We start from the raw sequence: 14,472 nt of genomic DNA, 5'->3' as shown, positions 1-14,472 counted from the left end.
CAGCCCATAGAATTGGTGCCTATGACAAGAAATATTCCTAGCAGGGCAGTCACATCAGCAGGCTATTCTTTCATTGGTTAAGGAAGAACTCCAGGGTTCACCCCCACCTGTGGCCAGGAAGTTCTGCAGTATCTAGGGCCTCTCAGAAATCATCTAAGACAGTGATCACAGGACTACATCCTCTGAGATGTTTTCTTGCTTCTTTTCACAGTAAACCAGATTTACATTGTAATTGCAGTATTATGTGCCTCGGACTTTTTCAGACAGCTGCCTATCCAATACTGATACCCAGTATGGAAAAAGGAACCATCCTAGTCAAAGATTTAAATGGATGTGTCCTTAAAAGGCCCATACAGAAACAGGATACAACCAACTTTATTCGCACCATGGTTAGACCTATCCCAAATTCCTGCCAGCGAGGCAAGCGGAAGGTGTTTTCTTCCCAGGAAATTGTGTCTTATATAATTAAAGTAGTTATCTGCTGTTTGGTGTTAATTTGCATTCATGTTCTTTGCTTCCATTTTTCACTTTAAATGTGAACATCATACTAAGCCACTGTGTTGTGAAATGAGAAATTAACGCAACATATTGAAAGCAATTAAGAAGCAGCAATGCACAAAGTACTGGGGTGTTTTGTTTTGTCTGAATGGTTGAGCTTAAAAAGCAAAACAATATAGAAAATTTGTGCAAGTTTGGCCATCTCTTTCAGACTTCTGTTTATGTAGCTTTGAAAGTTGGACCGGAGGGAGAACACATAAACTACTAAAGCTATCATGCTTAGGCACAATGAGAAAAAAAGATGAATAGGCTAGCATTTGGCATAGGTTTGAGCTGAAGTATAGGAAAGGGTTGGGGGAGGACTTGCACAGTCATTCCATGGGAGCTGGGTGTGTGTTTGAGACTGCAAACCACTGCATGGGTGGCAGATAATCCATTGCCTGCTTTTCCAAACATGGACTCCTTTCCTGGCCAGCCTTTTCTGTGAGATCATAAATTCTCTAACAGGTGTGTACGTGATGTCTCATTGCTCTTCTCACATCCACCCCACCCCACACACATTTGAGTGGATCGGCCACAGTCCAATAGACTTGGTGAGGTACATTTAAAAAAATAAAAATTCTTTTTTATATTAAAATGTTAAGTTCAGGCCTTGTGCAGCAAGTGGCATAATTAAAAGATGCTGAAAGTGTGCAGAGCTTCCTGTTTTTCTCAAATCATTTGGAAATTCAGCTCCTGTTCTATTATGTTGCAGTTTTGTCAATAACAATTGCTTCACTATGGAGTGTTTAACCTATTAATACAATGCTGAAATCCAGCCAGTTTTCAAAAGTCAATAGCTGGCCGAGCACTCTGCAGTGACATTTTGTCCTGGCAACCCAGCATATTTTGATCAAACAAAGCATTCAAAACAAGAACAAATAAGACTTGCTAAGCAGCTCCTGGGAAGCCTTAAAATACATGCTTTGAAAAAAAGTAAGGTATTGCAGAAAAAGAAGAAGTTGTCAATAACATGTGGTTAAAGGAAACATTAGCTAAGAAATGAAGGGGTCTAACTGGTTTTGTTAACTAGATCCCAGGCTCATTCAGACACATATTGCATAGAGTAACTGAGGTCTAAGTATCAGAACAACAGTCAGAACAACACTAGTAACAGTAACCACCTACAATTGCCAGGAATAAAACTCAGAAGACGCAATATATCAACAGAATGGTGGAACAGTCAAGCCTTTAACAGAATAGTGTAGGTGAGGAATGTAAAATGGAACATGAAATGCCATTGTTAGGACCTTGCCTGGCTGCTTTACAAATACTGTCAAACAATTAGCTCTTTATCAAACGAGAGGGATAGGGGATTCTGTTTAACTTTCCATCAGTACTATCTATGTTTTGGAAATATATGCACCGATTGACTTTTGCATGTGAGGTCCTATGAAATTTGCTACAAAAGTTCTTCACTACTTAGAAAGAAACTGCAGGACAATGTGTTATCCTGAGTTGCAGTTGCTTATGCACATGGTTGGGTGGACAGCCTATAGAAAGTAAGGTTTCATTTTAATCTTCTGTATCTTATGAGAATTGCAGCCGGATGCTAGATCAAATTGCATTTGCTGGGGGAAAATACTGAGCACAATCCAGCACAACTTAAGCATCAATTCAATGGGAGAAGTCAGCACACATCGAATTTCTCCCATTTAAATCACTGAGGCTTAAACAAAAGTTTTATTTTGTGGATGAAGAGGGAGAGAGGAAAAACTGTAGCTAACATAATTTTCCCTTTCAGGGTGACTTATCAGGATCTGCATCCAGGAGCCTTATCAAAATTATGTACAGAATTAAATATATTTAGACTAATAATTTTCTTTTACTAAAAAAATGCTTAAGAGTACTAATGCACTGAATGATGCCATATGCTTCTTTTATGTAAAAATAAAAGACTAAAAGAACACCTTTCCAAGGGGGATGTTTAGGATAATATAATGTTTTTATGCTTTCAGAGCCTTCAGCTGAGTAATAAAAACTAAATAATCTGCAAAGGCCATGCTACAAATGGCCCACTACGTTAAGGAACAGAAGGGAAGAACAAAAAGTTCAAACTTGCTTTTACAAGCAACAGACATGCCCTTTCGTGGAGCATGTCACTGGCAGCTCAGCTTATGCCTTAATGAATTGTGCCTTGCTAGGGTGTTTCTTTCTTCAGCACCATAAACATACTTAACAACCCAATCCTATTTATTCAGTGCCTAGTCCCACTGTGTTCAAAAGGCATTATTTCTGAATGAAAGTGCATACAATCACATCTTAAGTTATCCAATCAAGCAAATGAAAGCCAACTGTCTCTACCTGAGATAGAAGCTTCTGAGCCTTTTAAGCATTCCGCTAAAACTACATATCACTTGCTAATGTGTATAAAGGTTGCCTGGGATAGCTCAGTTGGTAGAGCAGGAGACTCTTAATCTCAAGGTCATGGGCAGTGCCGGATTTACGTATAAACTAAACAAGCTATAGCTTAGGGTCCCACTCTCTTGCCCCCCCCAAAAAAAATTAAACGGAAAGAAAAACCTGGATGTACACTTCCAAAATATAAGATAAAAAAACAAATAAAATAAAACCTACATATAGCAACAGTGTTTTGTGTTGTGTAGGCTCCTATGATGTAAGTAATGGGCCCCGCCTACTAGCCTGCTCCCTAAAATATCACTGGTTTGCTCATTTCTATATATAGGGTGCCTACATTCTGCATGTGCAAATGGCTTTAGATACCTATTAGGTCCATAAATTACCATATAGCATATATTCAACACAAAAAACGGTGACAATTTGTTGTTGACAAAGGACAGCTGGACATATAAAGGGCCCCATTACCTTCAGTAGCTTAGGGCCTCATCAAACCTAAATCCAGCCCTGGTCATGGATTTGAGCCTCACGATGGGCAAAATAATCCCTTCCAACTCTCTACGATTCTATGATGGTTCTTTTGAAACTATTGTGGTGGGGGCAGTCAGGAGTAGGGCTAGCAGCAGTGGAAAGAACTAGGAGTCGATTTACCAATCCTGATCATCTGCACTGAAAGGGCATGTGTGTGTTTTCTGACCAAAGAGGTAGGTGAGGCTAAAGTTGCACACATTTTCATGTATAGTATGTTAGCATATTGCACAGATTTAATTTGTGCCATTTCAACCATACACGGTTGAAAGCCAGCTGGTTGAAATTTTGCAAGTTAAACACAAGCAAAGCAGAGAGCTTAAAAGCTCTTTTTGTGCGGGGAAAACCCAGTGTAAAGGTAAAGGTAAAGGGACCCCTGACCATTAGGTACAGTCGTGACCGACTCTGGGGTTGCGGTGCTCATCTCGCTTTATTGGCCGAGGGAACCGGCGTACAGCTTTCCGGGTCATGTGGCCAGCATGACTAAGCTGCTTCTGGTGAACCAGAGCAGTGCACGGAAATGCCGTTTACCTTCCCGCCGGAGCGGTACCTATTTATCTACTTGCACTTTGACATGCTTTCGAATTGCTAGGTGGGCAGGAGCTGGGACCGAGCAACGGGAGCTCACCCCGTTGCGGGGATTCAAACCGCTGACCTTCTGATCAGCAAGTCCTAGGCTCTGTGGTTTAACCCACAGCGTCACCCGCATCCCTTCCTTACAAAGTAAAGCAGTGAAACCTTTGTTAAGGAATATTGCTGGGATGGGAGACACCTTGGGTCATTCATTAGTTATGATTAGAAAACTAGGTTGTTGGCAATAGAAACTAATAAGCTTTATTTGTTAATAAATATCTGGTCCTTGATCATGATTTTGGCATAGCTTATTGGAAAATATATTTTTCAGCTGTCAACCAAGTATCAAAAGATTTTCAGGTTTTGAGCCACAGTGATTCATGTTGGCCCTTTAAATGTTAACAATTTTATGTTAGCTTGAGTTTGGAGATCAGAAAACATTTGTGCAAATGGTTTAAGTACAGAGTACACCATACTTTGTTGCTTGAGTTAAAAATACTAATTGCTCAGCACTGAAAAGCAATGAAGTCAAGAATGTATGGCACTTCTAGACTGCCACTATTTTCCAGGAGGGATTCAAGTACATACTGGAAATTTAGGTTTACACAGTTAAGTGGATTAAAGTGCTCTGTTGCCCTAGTAGTGCAACAAAGCCACTTAAGAAAAACAACACCCTACCCCAGACCATTTGTGATTTAAAAAGTGATGGTGAAATGTACTGAAAAACGTGGGATGAATAAATGATTAATGGGAACACATATAAACACTCCATGAGCAGATCATGATGAATGTTCATTGTTGGAGAACCTCCCCTCAAACAAATAAAAACGAATGCTCAATAAAGACCAGACACAATGCACACCCTCAAGCACTTCTAAATGTCTGAATCTTCTTTGTAATGTCAGCATATTGTGTTCATTTCCCCCCTGGCTATGGTGTTTACATTACCCCACCCCCCAAAAAGCCAATAAAAAGAATAATTGGAACATTGTGTTAATAGTGCCCTGAGTTTCTTTGCAAATATTTGCTTTGCTTCTCTCTCTTGAGTTGAAAAGGTGACATGATGTGTTTAAATTTTAATATATTTTTAATTAGTTGGGGGGGGGGACTATTCTGTAAAGTAACTTTCATTCTCTTCATAGCAGGGTTAGAAGGACAGAAATTGATCTGACGGGGGGGGGGGGGGAGGCAAGATTCTGCCAAAGGAAAAAGCATTTTAAGGCCTCCTGAATTCAACAAGAACAATTTGAGAAAACACTTAACTGAACTCTCTCAAACAATTACATAATGAGCTTCTTACTGCAGTTTAATCTTTTCTCAAAAGTGTATGCATGGGCTGCCCCAGAGTTATGTTAAGGAAGGAAACAGAGTCTCAGCACAGGAAAAATGTTAATCCCAAAGTAAAGCCACTTTTAGTAAAGGAAAGCCAGCAGCGGACAATGCCCAAGTTGGTGTCGATGGAAGAAAAATTCAGGTATGCTAAACTGGGCAACTTACCAGAATGCCTATGACAGTGTTTCCCAACCGGTGTTCCGCGGCACACTAGTGTGCCGTGAGACATTGCCTGGTGTGCCGTGGGAGGGAGGCGGGCGAGTCGGGCGGCGAGAGGCGGGGCGGCGGCGGCGAGGAGAGGCCGCCCAGCGCGGGGCTCTCGCCGTCTGCCTGCCTGGCTGCCTGCGTGGCGCTGACGTCACGGGGCTGTAACGTGCCCCACATAGGCACACGCGGGGCGGCGAGCGAGCTCCCTCCCACATCCCATCGCCGCTCGCTTCGGCCGGCCTACTGGGCTGTCGCAGGCGGAAGGCCTGCGCATGCGCGAGGTTTTCGCGCCTTCGGGATTCCCTTCACGCCTTCCTCCTCCCGGGTCCTTGAGAGCGTGGGAAGCGGCAGCGCGAGACCGGCGTTGAGCCTGGTAGGTATTGCGCTTGCCAAGGCAGTCATTTGGGAAATGAAAACTTGCAAAGCAAGCAACCAGTTCAATCTGAAGTACGTGTATGCTTAATATCCTGTATCTGAAACCTGTTCTGCCCCCTCCCCCACACTTGGTGCCATTTTCATCTACACATGCAGCAGAGTAAGTTGACCCAGAATAGTACCAATTCAGATGGCAGATGGGAGAATGACAGTGCTGAATGCTTTCCCATGTAGAACAGTCCCTGCAAATAAAAACCTAGCATATTTGGAAGAGGGATGCTAGCCTAACCATTACCTTCTATGCTGTTACTATTTTTTAATTTTTTTTTTACATAAGTAAAAAGTGACCTTTCCCCATCTGGCATGGTGGTGTGCCTCGAGATTTTTTTCATGAAACAAGTGTGCCTTTGCCCAAAAAAGGTTGGGAAACACTGGCCTATGAGCTCTGCATTGCTCCCCAGGCAATGATCTAGCAAGGAACCATACAACTTCCCTGCTTTGGGTGAAAGAAGGGGAGGAGGGAAACCCCTCATACTTATGGTGAATTGTGATGCCTCCAGTGAGCTCTGAATTATGATCACTGTATATGATTCCTTGCCTGCCATATCATGAGCCAATCAAGGGGTTTTGGACACACAAAGTAGTTGAAAATATATCCTTCCAGACCAGCCCTCATTTAGATTTTGCCACCGACTGTCCTAGTATTAACCTTATTGTATTTCTCATACATACATGCCTGGGATGGGAAGCCTCGGGCGGGTGGGACACAGGTGGCGCTGTGGGTTAAACCACAGATCCTAGGACTTGCTGATCAGAAGGTTGGTGGTTCGAATCCCCACGATGGGGTGAGCTCCTGTTGCTCGGTCCCTGCTCCTGCCAACCTAGCAGTTCGAAAGCACGTCAAAGTGCAAGTAGATAAATAGGCATCGCTCTGGCGGGAAGGTAAACGGTGTTTCCGTGCACTGCTCTGGTTCACCAGAAGCGGCTTAGTCATGCTGGCCACATGACCCGGAAGCTGTATGCCGGCTCCCTCGGCCAGTAAAGCGTGATGAGCACCGCAACCCCAGAGTCGGTCACGACTGTACCTAATGGTCAGGGGTCCCTTTACCTTTACCTTTATTTCTCATACATACATGCCTGGGATGGGAAGCCTCAGGACATAGGGCTGAATGTGGCCCTCCAGGGCATGCTATCTGGCCCTTGGGACTCTCTCTGGCCATGCCCCTCATTGGTCCTGCTGGAAAGCCTCTTCTCGTGGTTTTGCGTAGCTAGAATGTGCCCTTGAATGTTAATGCATATCCTCTATCCAGACAAGCAGTGTGTAGAAACTAGCCTAATGAGCAAACAAAACAAACCCCCAAAACATCTGTGTGGGAATTGTGGAGAGAAAATGTAACAATGAATGGGTTTGGAATGGGGGTGGGGAAGTAAACACTAGTAGGAAACCTCTCTGGGCACAGGATTAGTAGAAGGCAGAAAGGCAAAGCAAGAGTCCCCTGAATTAATAGTATCACTGGGTCCCTAAATCGGGTACAGTGGTACCTCTGGTTACATACTTAATTCGTTCCAGAGGTCCGTTCTTAACCTGAAACTGTTCTTAACCTGAAGCACCCCTTTAGCTAATGGGGCTTCCTGCTGCTGCCGCGCTGCTGCTGCACAATTTCTGTTCTCATCCTGAAGCAAAGTTCTTAACCTGAGGTACTATTTCTGGGTTAGCGGAGTCTGTAACCTGAAGCATGTGTAACCTGAAGTGTATGTAACCCAAGGTACCACTGTAGTGCCAATATGTGGCACCATCTGAAAAATGGTCAGTAGAAAAATACTGCAGATAGATACCTAAGGGAGGGGTCGGGAAGGGTAGTTTAGACTGTTTGACATGTCAGGCTTCATTAGCGAAGGTGGTATCTGAATTGTAATTATACTTTGTATCGATGCCTGGGGCATCAAAGCTTTGCCATCCCAGATGTTCAGGAACAAACCAAACAAGATTTGTTTGTTCTTTTTTTAAATATATGATTGGTTTAAGTGGAGAACTGGGTGTGAACATTTGGAAAGAGATATATTAAAAACAGTTAATGACTTGTTGGCAATTCAAAAGAAGTTCCATACATCATTCCCCTTCATCAAAACTTGTCATCTGTTAGTCAATTACCTTGCATTGCTGCTATATTCTATGACTCAGCATGCTCATTTCTAAGGTGAGAGTAAACACATATATGAATCATCCGCATGCAATGATTTTATATATATCTATATCTGGGAGTGACTTACTGGAGCACGTGTATTTCTGAAAACCAGAGCATGGCAAGTGACCCACAGGGTTGAGGCGTAAAAATTTAGAGCAGCTAGTCACGTTCTGTTCTATTGTTTGGCTATATTTTTGCAAAAAATAAAAAATGCCCTAGAGATTTCAGACTTGGAACATCAAACTAGATGATCCTACTTAAAGTCCAGAGCAAACTGGATCAAACTTGCAGATTCTCCTGACGGGGCTATGCAGAAACGATTTCTGTACTGCAAGTGAACAAACATTACACACTTTTTGTGTGTAATAAAAGTCCAAGAGCCTGCAAAGCTGCATAAGGAAATGGCAAAAATGCAAGGGGGGGTGCACAATCATTTCCCTAACCACTGTTTTCTTCCCTTTAGGAAAACACATGTTGGTACACCATGGAAAGGAGCAGGTGGGATGGAAGGAGGGGGAAGTGGTGGGTTGGGGAAAGGAGTTTCTGCAGTGGCAGATGTAACTACTTGGGTTTCTGATCCATAGGCTCAAGCTGTTCGTTTGTTTGATTTTTTTATTTTAGCTACTGTTCCATTTGGTTCCTGTACAAATATTTTTAAAACTCTTGGCAAAGAACAAAACACTTTGCAGCAAAGTTATACAAACCAGCCTAGAAAACAATCTGAACCAACTGAAACCTTCCAAATAAATAAAGCAATATGGTTTTATAAGCTGAATATGTTCGTATTTCAGAAAACAGAAAACAATCTTTCCCTTTTTGGAGATTTTTAATGCTGAAAGAATGGCCAATGGCAACAATTTTGCTTGGCTGCAGTAACACAGCAACGCTGAACATTTGATTTCTAGCACAGAATCTCACACACCATACAGAATCATGGGAGTTCAGTTTTCATCTGTAAAGAAGATCTATTCATAGACTCAACAGAACTGAAGAAATGCTTCAAAAAGTCAAGGAAGGCAGCATTCTATGCAGAAGCCCCATTGATTGTGTTGGGGCTTAGTTTTGGGTAAACATGCACAGATGGTGCCATTTGCCCAACATGTTGAAATGTGCACTCACAACTTACTGATAGCTCACAATATCTCACTGCTGGTGAAGTCCACGCGCCCCACTCTAAACACTGCAAGGAGGAGTCTCTCTTGCTGCTATAGGTCATATATTATGTATTAACCAGCTTGCTGTCTGATGGAATGTTGAAGATCCTAGCTCTTTATTTGTAAAGAAATTATGGTACCTGTTAGAATCACCAAAGCTGGTGTCACTAACTTGGGGGCTTATAATGCACAAATGCAAGGAAAGCAACATACTGAAACTACAGTATACTGAAACTGGTCCCTTCCTCACTCAATCTCCAAAGCCTCATGCACAGTTCTCCCTCCACCCTTTCTCCCATCTTCTTACATGGCTGATGGGTAACAGTAACAGTAGTGGGAGGTCCCGCAACCTCCCTCAGGTGCCTGGAATGCTGCTGTGAGTCAAACATCAATCTGGGAAATGCAGTTTCCCATGTCTATTTTCACAGTGCACCAGGTACAGAAGTGGGAGGCAGAGATGCCTCGCTCTGCCGCCAGATCCAGATAAGTGATATAACTGGGAACACAGCTGAGTCCAATTTGGTTTAGAATAACCCAAGCTTTCTTTCATAGGCTTTGTGGGGGCGGGGCGGGGGAATAGAATCCAGCTGATTATTGAGCTCTTCCAGATCCAAAGCAGGTTTCTTTAGAAGTCATGGCACTATTCTAAAGTGACCAAGACTACTCTGTCTCTCAAGGACCGAGAGAGACATTTCCTCCCTACTCAATGCAATGAGGCACTAGGGGCAAAGGGAAGCTGCATCTGCAATGGACAGGCATCTTGTCTATGCAACCAGGCTTCAACAACTGGAACTCATCCACCGGGGCTGGACTAGGTAGTGCCCTAGACACCACCAAAGACTGACAGTGGCATTCTTTAACCTTGGCTAGCCTTAAAGTGTCACAGTGTGCGTCCAAGTGTTGCTTTGCATTCACAGATAGGCTAGTTTGCAGGAGATACTTAACCACTGGGAAAGCTCTGCAATGAACTCCTAACATCTAATCTGAAGCAAAAGGATTTTTTAAAAAAAAAAAAACTACACCAAGCTTTGTATGATCCAATAGTACCTTCTACCTTAGTACCTTCTACCTTAAAAGGTCGTTCATATTTCTTATAAACACAACAGGCCACAATCCAATAAGCAAAGTGCACCAGAGTGCATTCATTTAAATGGGCTTAAGTGCACTTAACTCTGAGTTAGAGTGTTGCCAGAGTTGCTCTTTCTCTACAAGTTATACTTTCTCTAGGGAGAGTACAATTCCTTTATACATTTCACCCTCAAAAGACTCACCTATTTCTGTTTGAAAAAAATGTTCCTGTTGACACATCTCAAAACACATTACCTCTTAATAAAATCATGTATTTTTGCTTCTCAGAATTCCTTTCCTATCAGGTTTTTCAGGTCAGTAGGTATACAATACCATTTTTAATTGCACAAGGATATATAATTCAAGTCCTTGCTGCAAAATAGGACTACTCACTAGTGACTATTAAGTCACAGATCAACTGATGCAGTTTGTAACAGCATACAAAAATTAAGAAGCAGATGCATGGCAGAAGATGCTTGAAGCAAAAATAATTACAGATGGCTCAAGCATGTTGCATGCCACCTACAATAAACACACACGCATACACCAGATGACACAGTCTATTGATGCCATACACATCACCATTTTTATTAGTACCATGCCATAATCTTGCTTTGTGAAAAAGCTACCAGAGACAACCTCCGTGATCTAGAACTTTATCTCATTGATTCATTGAATTTATGTGTTCATTTTAAAGATGGACTAGCTCTGATGGGCTTACCAGCCCCATGTTTGCTACTGCAGATGGATAACAAACTATGACAAAAGAAGAAGTAATAAAGGCAATAATCCACCTGGCCTCTTCATGCTATCTCAGGTGATAACAAAAGTTATATGAAACAGCAGGTACATAAAACTGACTTGAGCAGCAAGATCCTAAGCACACTAACTAATTGAACCCTCTGAGTTCAATAGGACATATTCCCCTTGGGTAGGATGACAGCCTCAGAAATGCAGCTCCCTGTCATAAAATCCACCACTTTCCTCAGCGCTCTTTAGTTTAAAAGAAATTGAAAGACACAAATGGCAATAAACTTTCCTTTCCGCTCTAATTGTCTCAGAAATTTGAAGTAAATAAGCCAGGAAGTGGGGGGAGGGGAAAAGGGGAAATGAGTACATCGTGTGATCAGATTGTACTTCTTTTTTCCTCTCTCATGAGACAAAAGACTTGGGTCTCCAGGACTTATGCCAACAGGAAATTCACTAACATGACTTCTTCCTATACGTAGAAATAAACTGGCAGAAGATCAAAACGGAATGAATAAAAATCATAGCAAAAGGGATCCCCAGTAGGTTAGGTGTAGTACATTTGGAGAATTGCTCACTGACTTTAGGTCACTATAAGTGCTACACTTAAACTTATCTGACCTGAGATTTAGAAGAAGAAAAATCTATGGGGATTTCCTCACAAATCTGATAAAAGAGTAAGTATTTGTGGAGAAATCCCTACCAATGTTCTGTGGGCAAAATCAACAAAGACTTTCTCAGCACTGCTCAAAATGGATGAGAGGTGCTGTTTATTTCAGTGGGGCCTACACAGAGAACTTTCTCACAGATTATGCCCTGAAGTGGTGAAGGACATGGCTGCAAAAAGGGGAAGCCATTCCAGCACTGGAAGAGCTGAGAAGCAGGACTCACTCCATCGACTCTGCTGCGACATGCCAGCTCCATCAGTCCTCCTCTCCCACAACTGTCATCTGGGGGCAGCCATTTCACCCAGCTGCTTCAGTGGGAGAAATAGGAAGAAGGACTTCTTCACCTGTTTAATTTCAGCATAACACAAAAGCTGTTGAAGGCACAGGAAGCCTTCCAGTAAGAAAGTGGCTACCTATTTGGAGAGACTGGTTATTGCAGGAACTTGCCTTGTTAGTTTGATTAGGACCATTCTATTTTCCATACCTGCAGCATTCGTTCTTCCTCTGAATACATCATCATATGCTTTCCACTGGGGAGTCACCTGATAGGCATGGATAAACACCACAAATACCACCACCAAGCATACTAGTGGAACCAGCACGGCAGTGAAAAGGGCTGCATAAATATTTGGGATAAAGCACCTGGAAAGAAAGAGAAAAACTAGGTAATTTCCAGACATTATAGGCAGTTTGCATGGTGCAAGGGAGGGGGGAGGAATCCGACATTTCTTTACAAGCTACAAATTGTTTAATTACCTACTCAAATAACATGACTATTTATTTTCAAGTGGTCTTAATTGCCTTGTACATCTTGAAATAATGAAAAATCGTAATTATTAAAGTGTGATTATTTTTCTTCTTATTCCAATATAAACAAAAAAGATCTAAGTACACAGAAAATTATTTTTTATAGTTCTAAATATGTTTATTTAATATGGACACTTAATTGCACCATTTCTTTAAAGTGTGCTGTGTAATTTTCCATTTTGAGCCTTTGTAACCACAAACATCTAATTTTTTTTTTAAAAAAAACACACTTAAAAAAAATCAAGGAGTTTCGTGTATAATGAAAGGCAATAATTTCCATTGTAGTTAAACCAAACTACACGCCACTTGGAGGCTGAAGCCATTTTTCCTCACCAAACTACCTCCTCTTGCCATTTCCTCCTCCTTTGTGGCTGTTTGCTTTTTTCATCCATTTAAATTATAACTTACACTCAGTATTTTTACACTGTGGTGGGGAAATGGGTGAGGCTAGACCTCTATATTCCAATTTGGCAATCAAAGAACAGGTGGAAACAAGTACTTTCCTTCTGCAAACCCAACCATGGGTGGGCAAATTAGGAGGGGGAGATGGATGAGCATTGCATTAGTCAAGGATGGATGAGAACATTGAAATTCCATCAGTGGAGAAGAAGGCAATGTCGCATCTTCCAAGGACAACTTCACTGGAATATTTTGCACAATGGATTTTAGCGCCTAGTGCAGAAGCAGTGGCTCTAAACAGGTTTTAGGAATGCAGGACGCTTATACTGAGTCAGGACATGGATCCATCTAGCTTTTAGTACTGCCAACACTGGCTGGCATCATTTCTCCAGAGTTTCAGATTGGAGACATCCTCAGCCCTGCCTCAAATGTCCCACCCATTAGCTACAAGCCTTCCCTAAACTCAATACATATTCAGTTCCCTTGACTTACTTACTTACAGTTCCCTTTGCACTTGCTTGCATCCTTTTTTAAAACACAGCACTGTTGAAAAGTATGCCTCTAGTATGTGCTAGCATTACAGCTGTTGCCATTTTGTACTCTCCTTAGTAAAATGCTGAATTTCTCGATTTGCCTCAGTAAAGTTCTTAGGACCTTTAATCTACATCATTAAAGACTGCAACTCTAAGCATGCTTATCTGGGAAAATATCCAATTGAACTGAATATGGCTTAATTCAGACTAAACACATATAAGATTGCACAGACAATGACACATAAGTTATTTTATTCAGAAAATAAACAGGTTTTTGGCTGTACGGGAACAAACATTTTCAGCTCAAGAATTCCTATCAACAGGATGTTCCTGCCGTTAATCCACTCTTAACATCTTCAAGGAAGCACACAATCATCTGATTTTAGAAACTTCATGAAGCATGAAGGATAAAAATATACGTCCGGCTTAAGAAGAGAAAACATCATTGTCAATTTAGTTTCCAATGAATACAAATAGATTTATTCTTCTCCATTGCTAGGCACAAAGCTCCAAGTAGATTCCATTCCTTTGGCCTTTAATTTCTGAACTCTGTTATTTCAAGGAAAAAAAGATTTATAGTAAAAATTTCAATTTCTTTCGGAAGGTATGGTGAAACCCATGACTACTTTGCTTTTAACATAGCAAGAACAAACAGGTGGGGGGGGGAGATACAAAAAAAAACCAAAGCTACTTATTAGTTCTCCAAAATATGAATGTGTAATGTTTATTAGTACAGTCGTTGTGATTTAGGCATAAATATCATTAAAGGTATCCTCATCTGAATGCAACCACCCATGTGCAGGTGGCTTTACAAAGGGTTCACAACAGATGTTCTGGACATGCACAGGTGGGCATATACTCCAGTATGCTGGGCCATTATTGAGGTACGGGGGGCAACCATTTCACACGGGGGTTCCATTCCTGGTCCCTACGTGTGTTGCAGAGTGTGCATAAGCATGCCCTACCCCCTTCCGGGTCCAAAAGGACACATACGCCAGTG

General features: G+C 41.8%; 1 protein-coding gene across 3 annotated transcripts in view; it reads right to left on the bottom strand.

Annotated features, from left to right (window-relative positions):
- Nucleotides 1–14,472, bottom strand: part of ADGRV1 (adhesion G protein-coupled receptor V1) — a 247,800-nt gene that overhangs the window by 27,390 nt on the left and 205,938 nt on the right. For 2 of the 3 annotated variants that reach the window (XM_082191331.1, XM_082191332.1), the window contains one exon: nucleotides 12,218–12,375. The exons of the other annotated variant lie outside the window; for it this stretch is intronic. In XM_082191331.1, coding sequence (XP_082047457.1) covers nucleotides 12,218–12,375 — 158 coding nt within the window. The remainder of the gene's footprint in view (nucleotides 1–12,217; nucleotides 12,376–14,472) is intronic. 3 annotated transcript variants of the gene reach the window in all.

This window comes from Podarcis vaucheri (genome assembly GCF_965113315.1).
Source record: "Podarcis vaucheri genome assembly, chromosome: 11".
NCBI lineage: Eukaryota > Metazoa > Chordata > Lepidosauria > Squamata > Lacertidae > Podarcis > Podarcis vaucheri.
The sequence above is the reverse complement of the archived record's forward strand: the minus strand, read 5'-3'. Positions and strand labels throughout refer to the sequence as shown.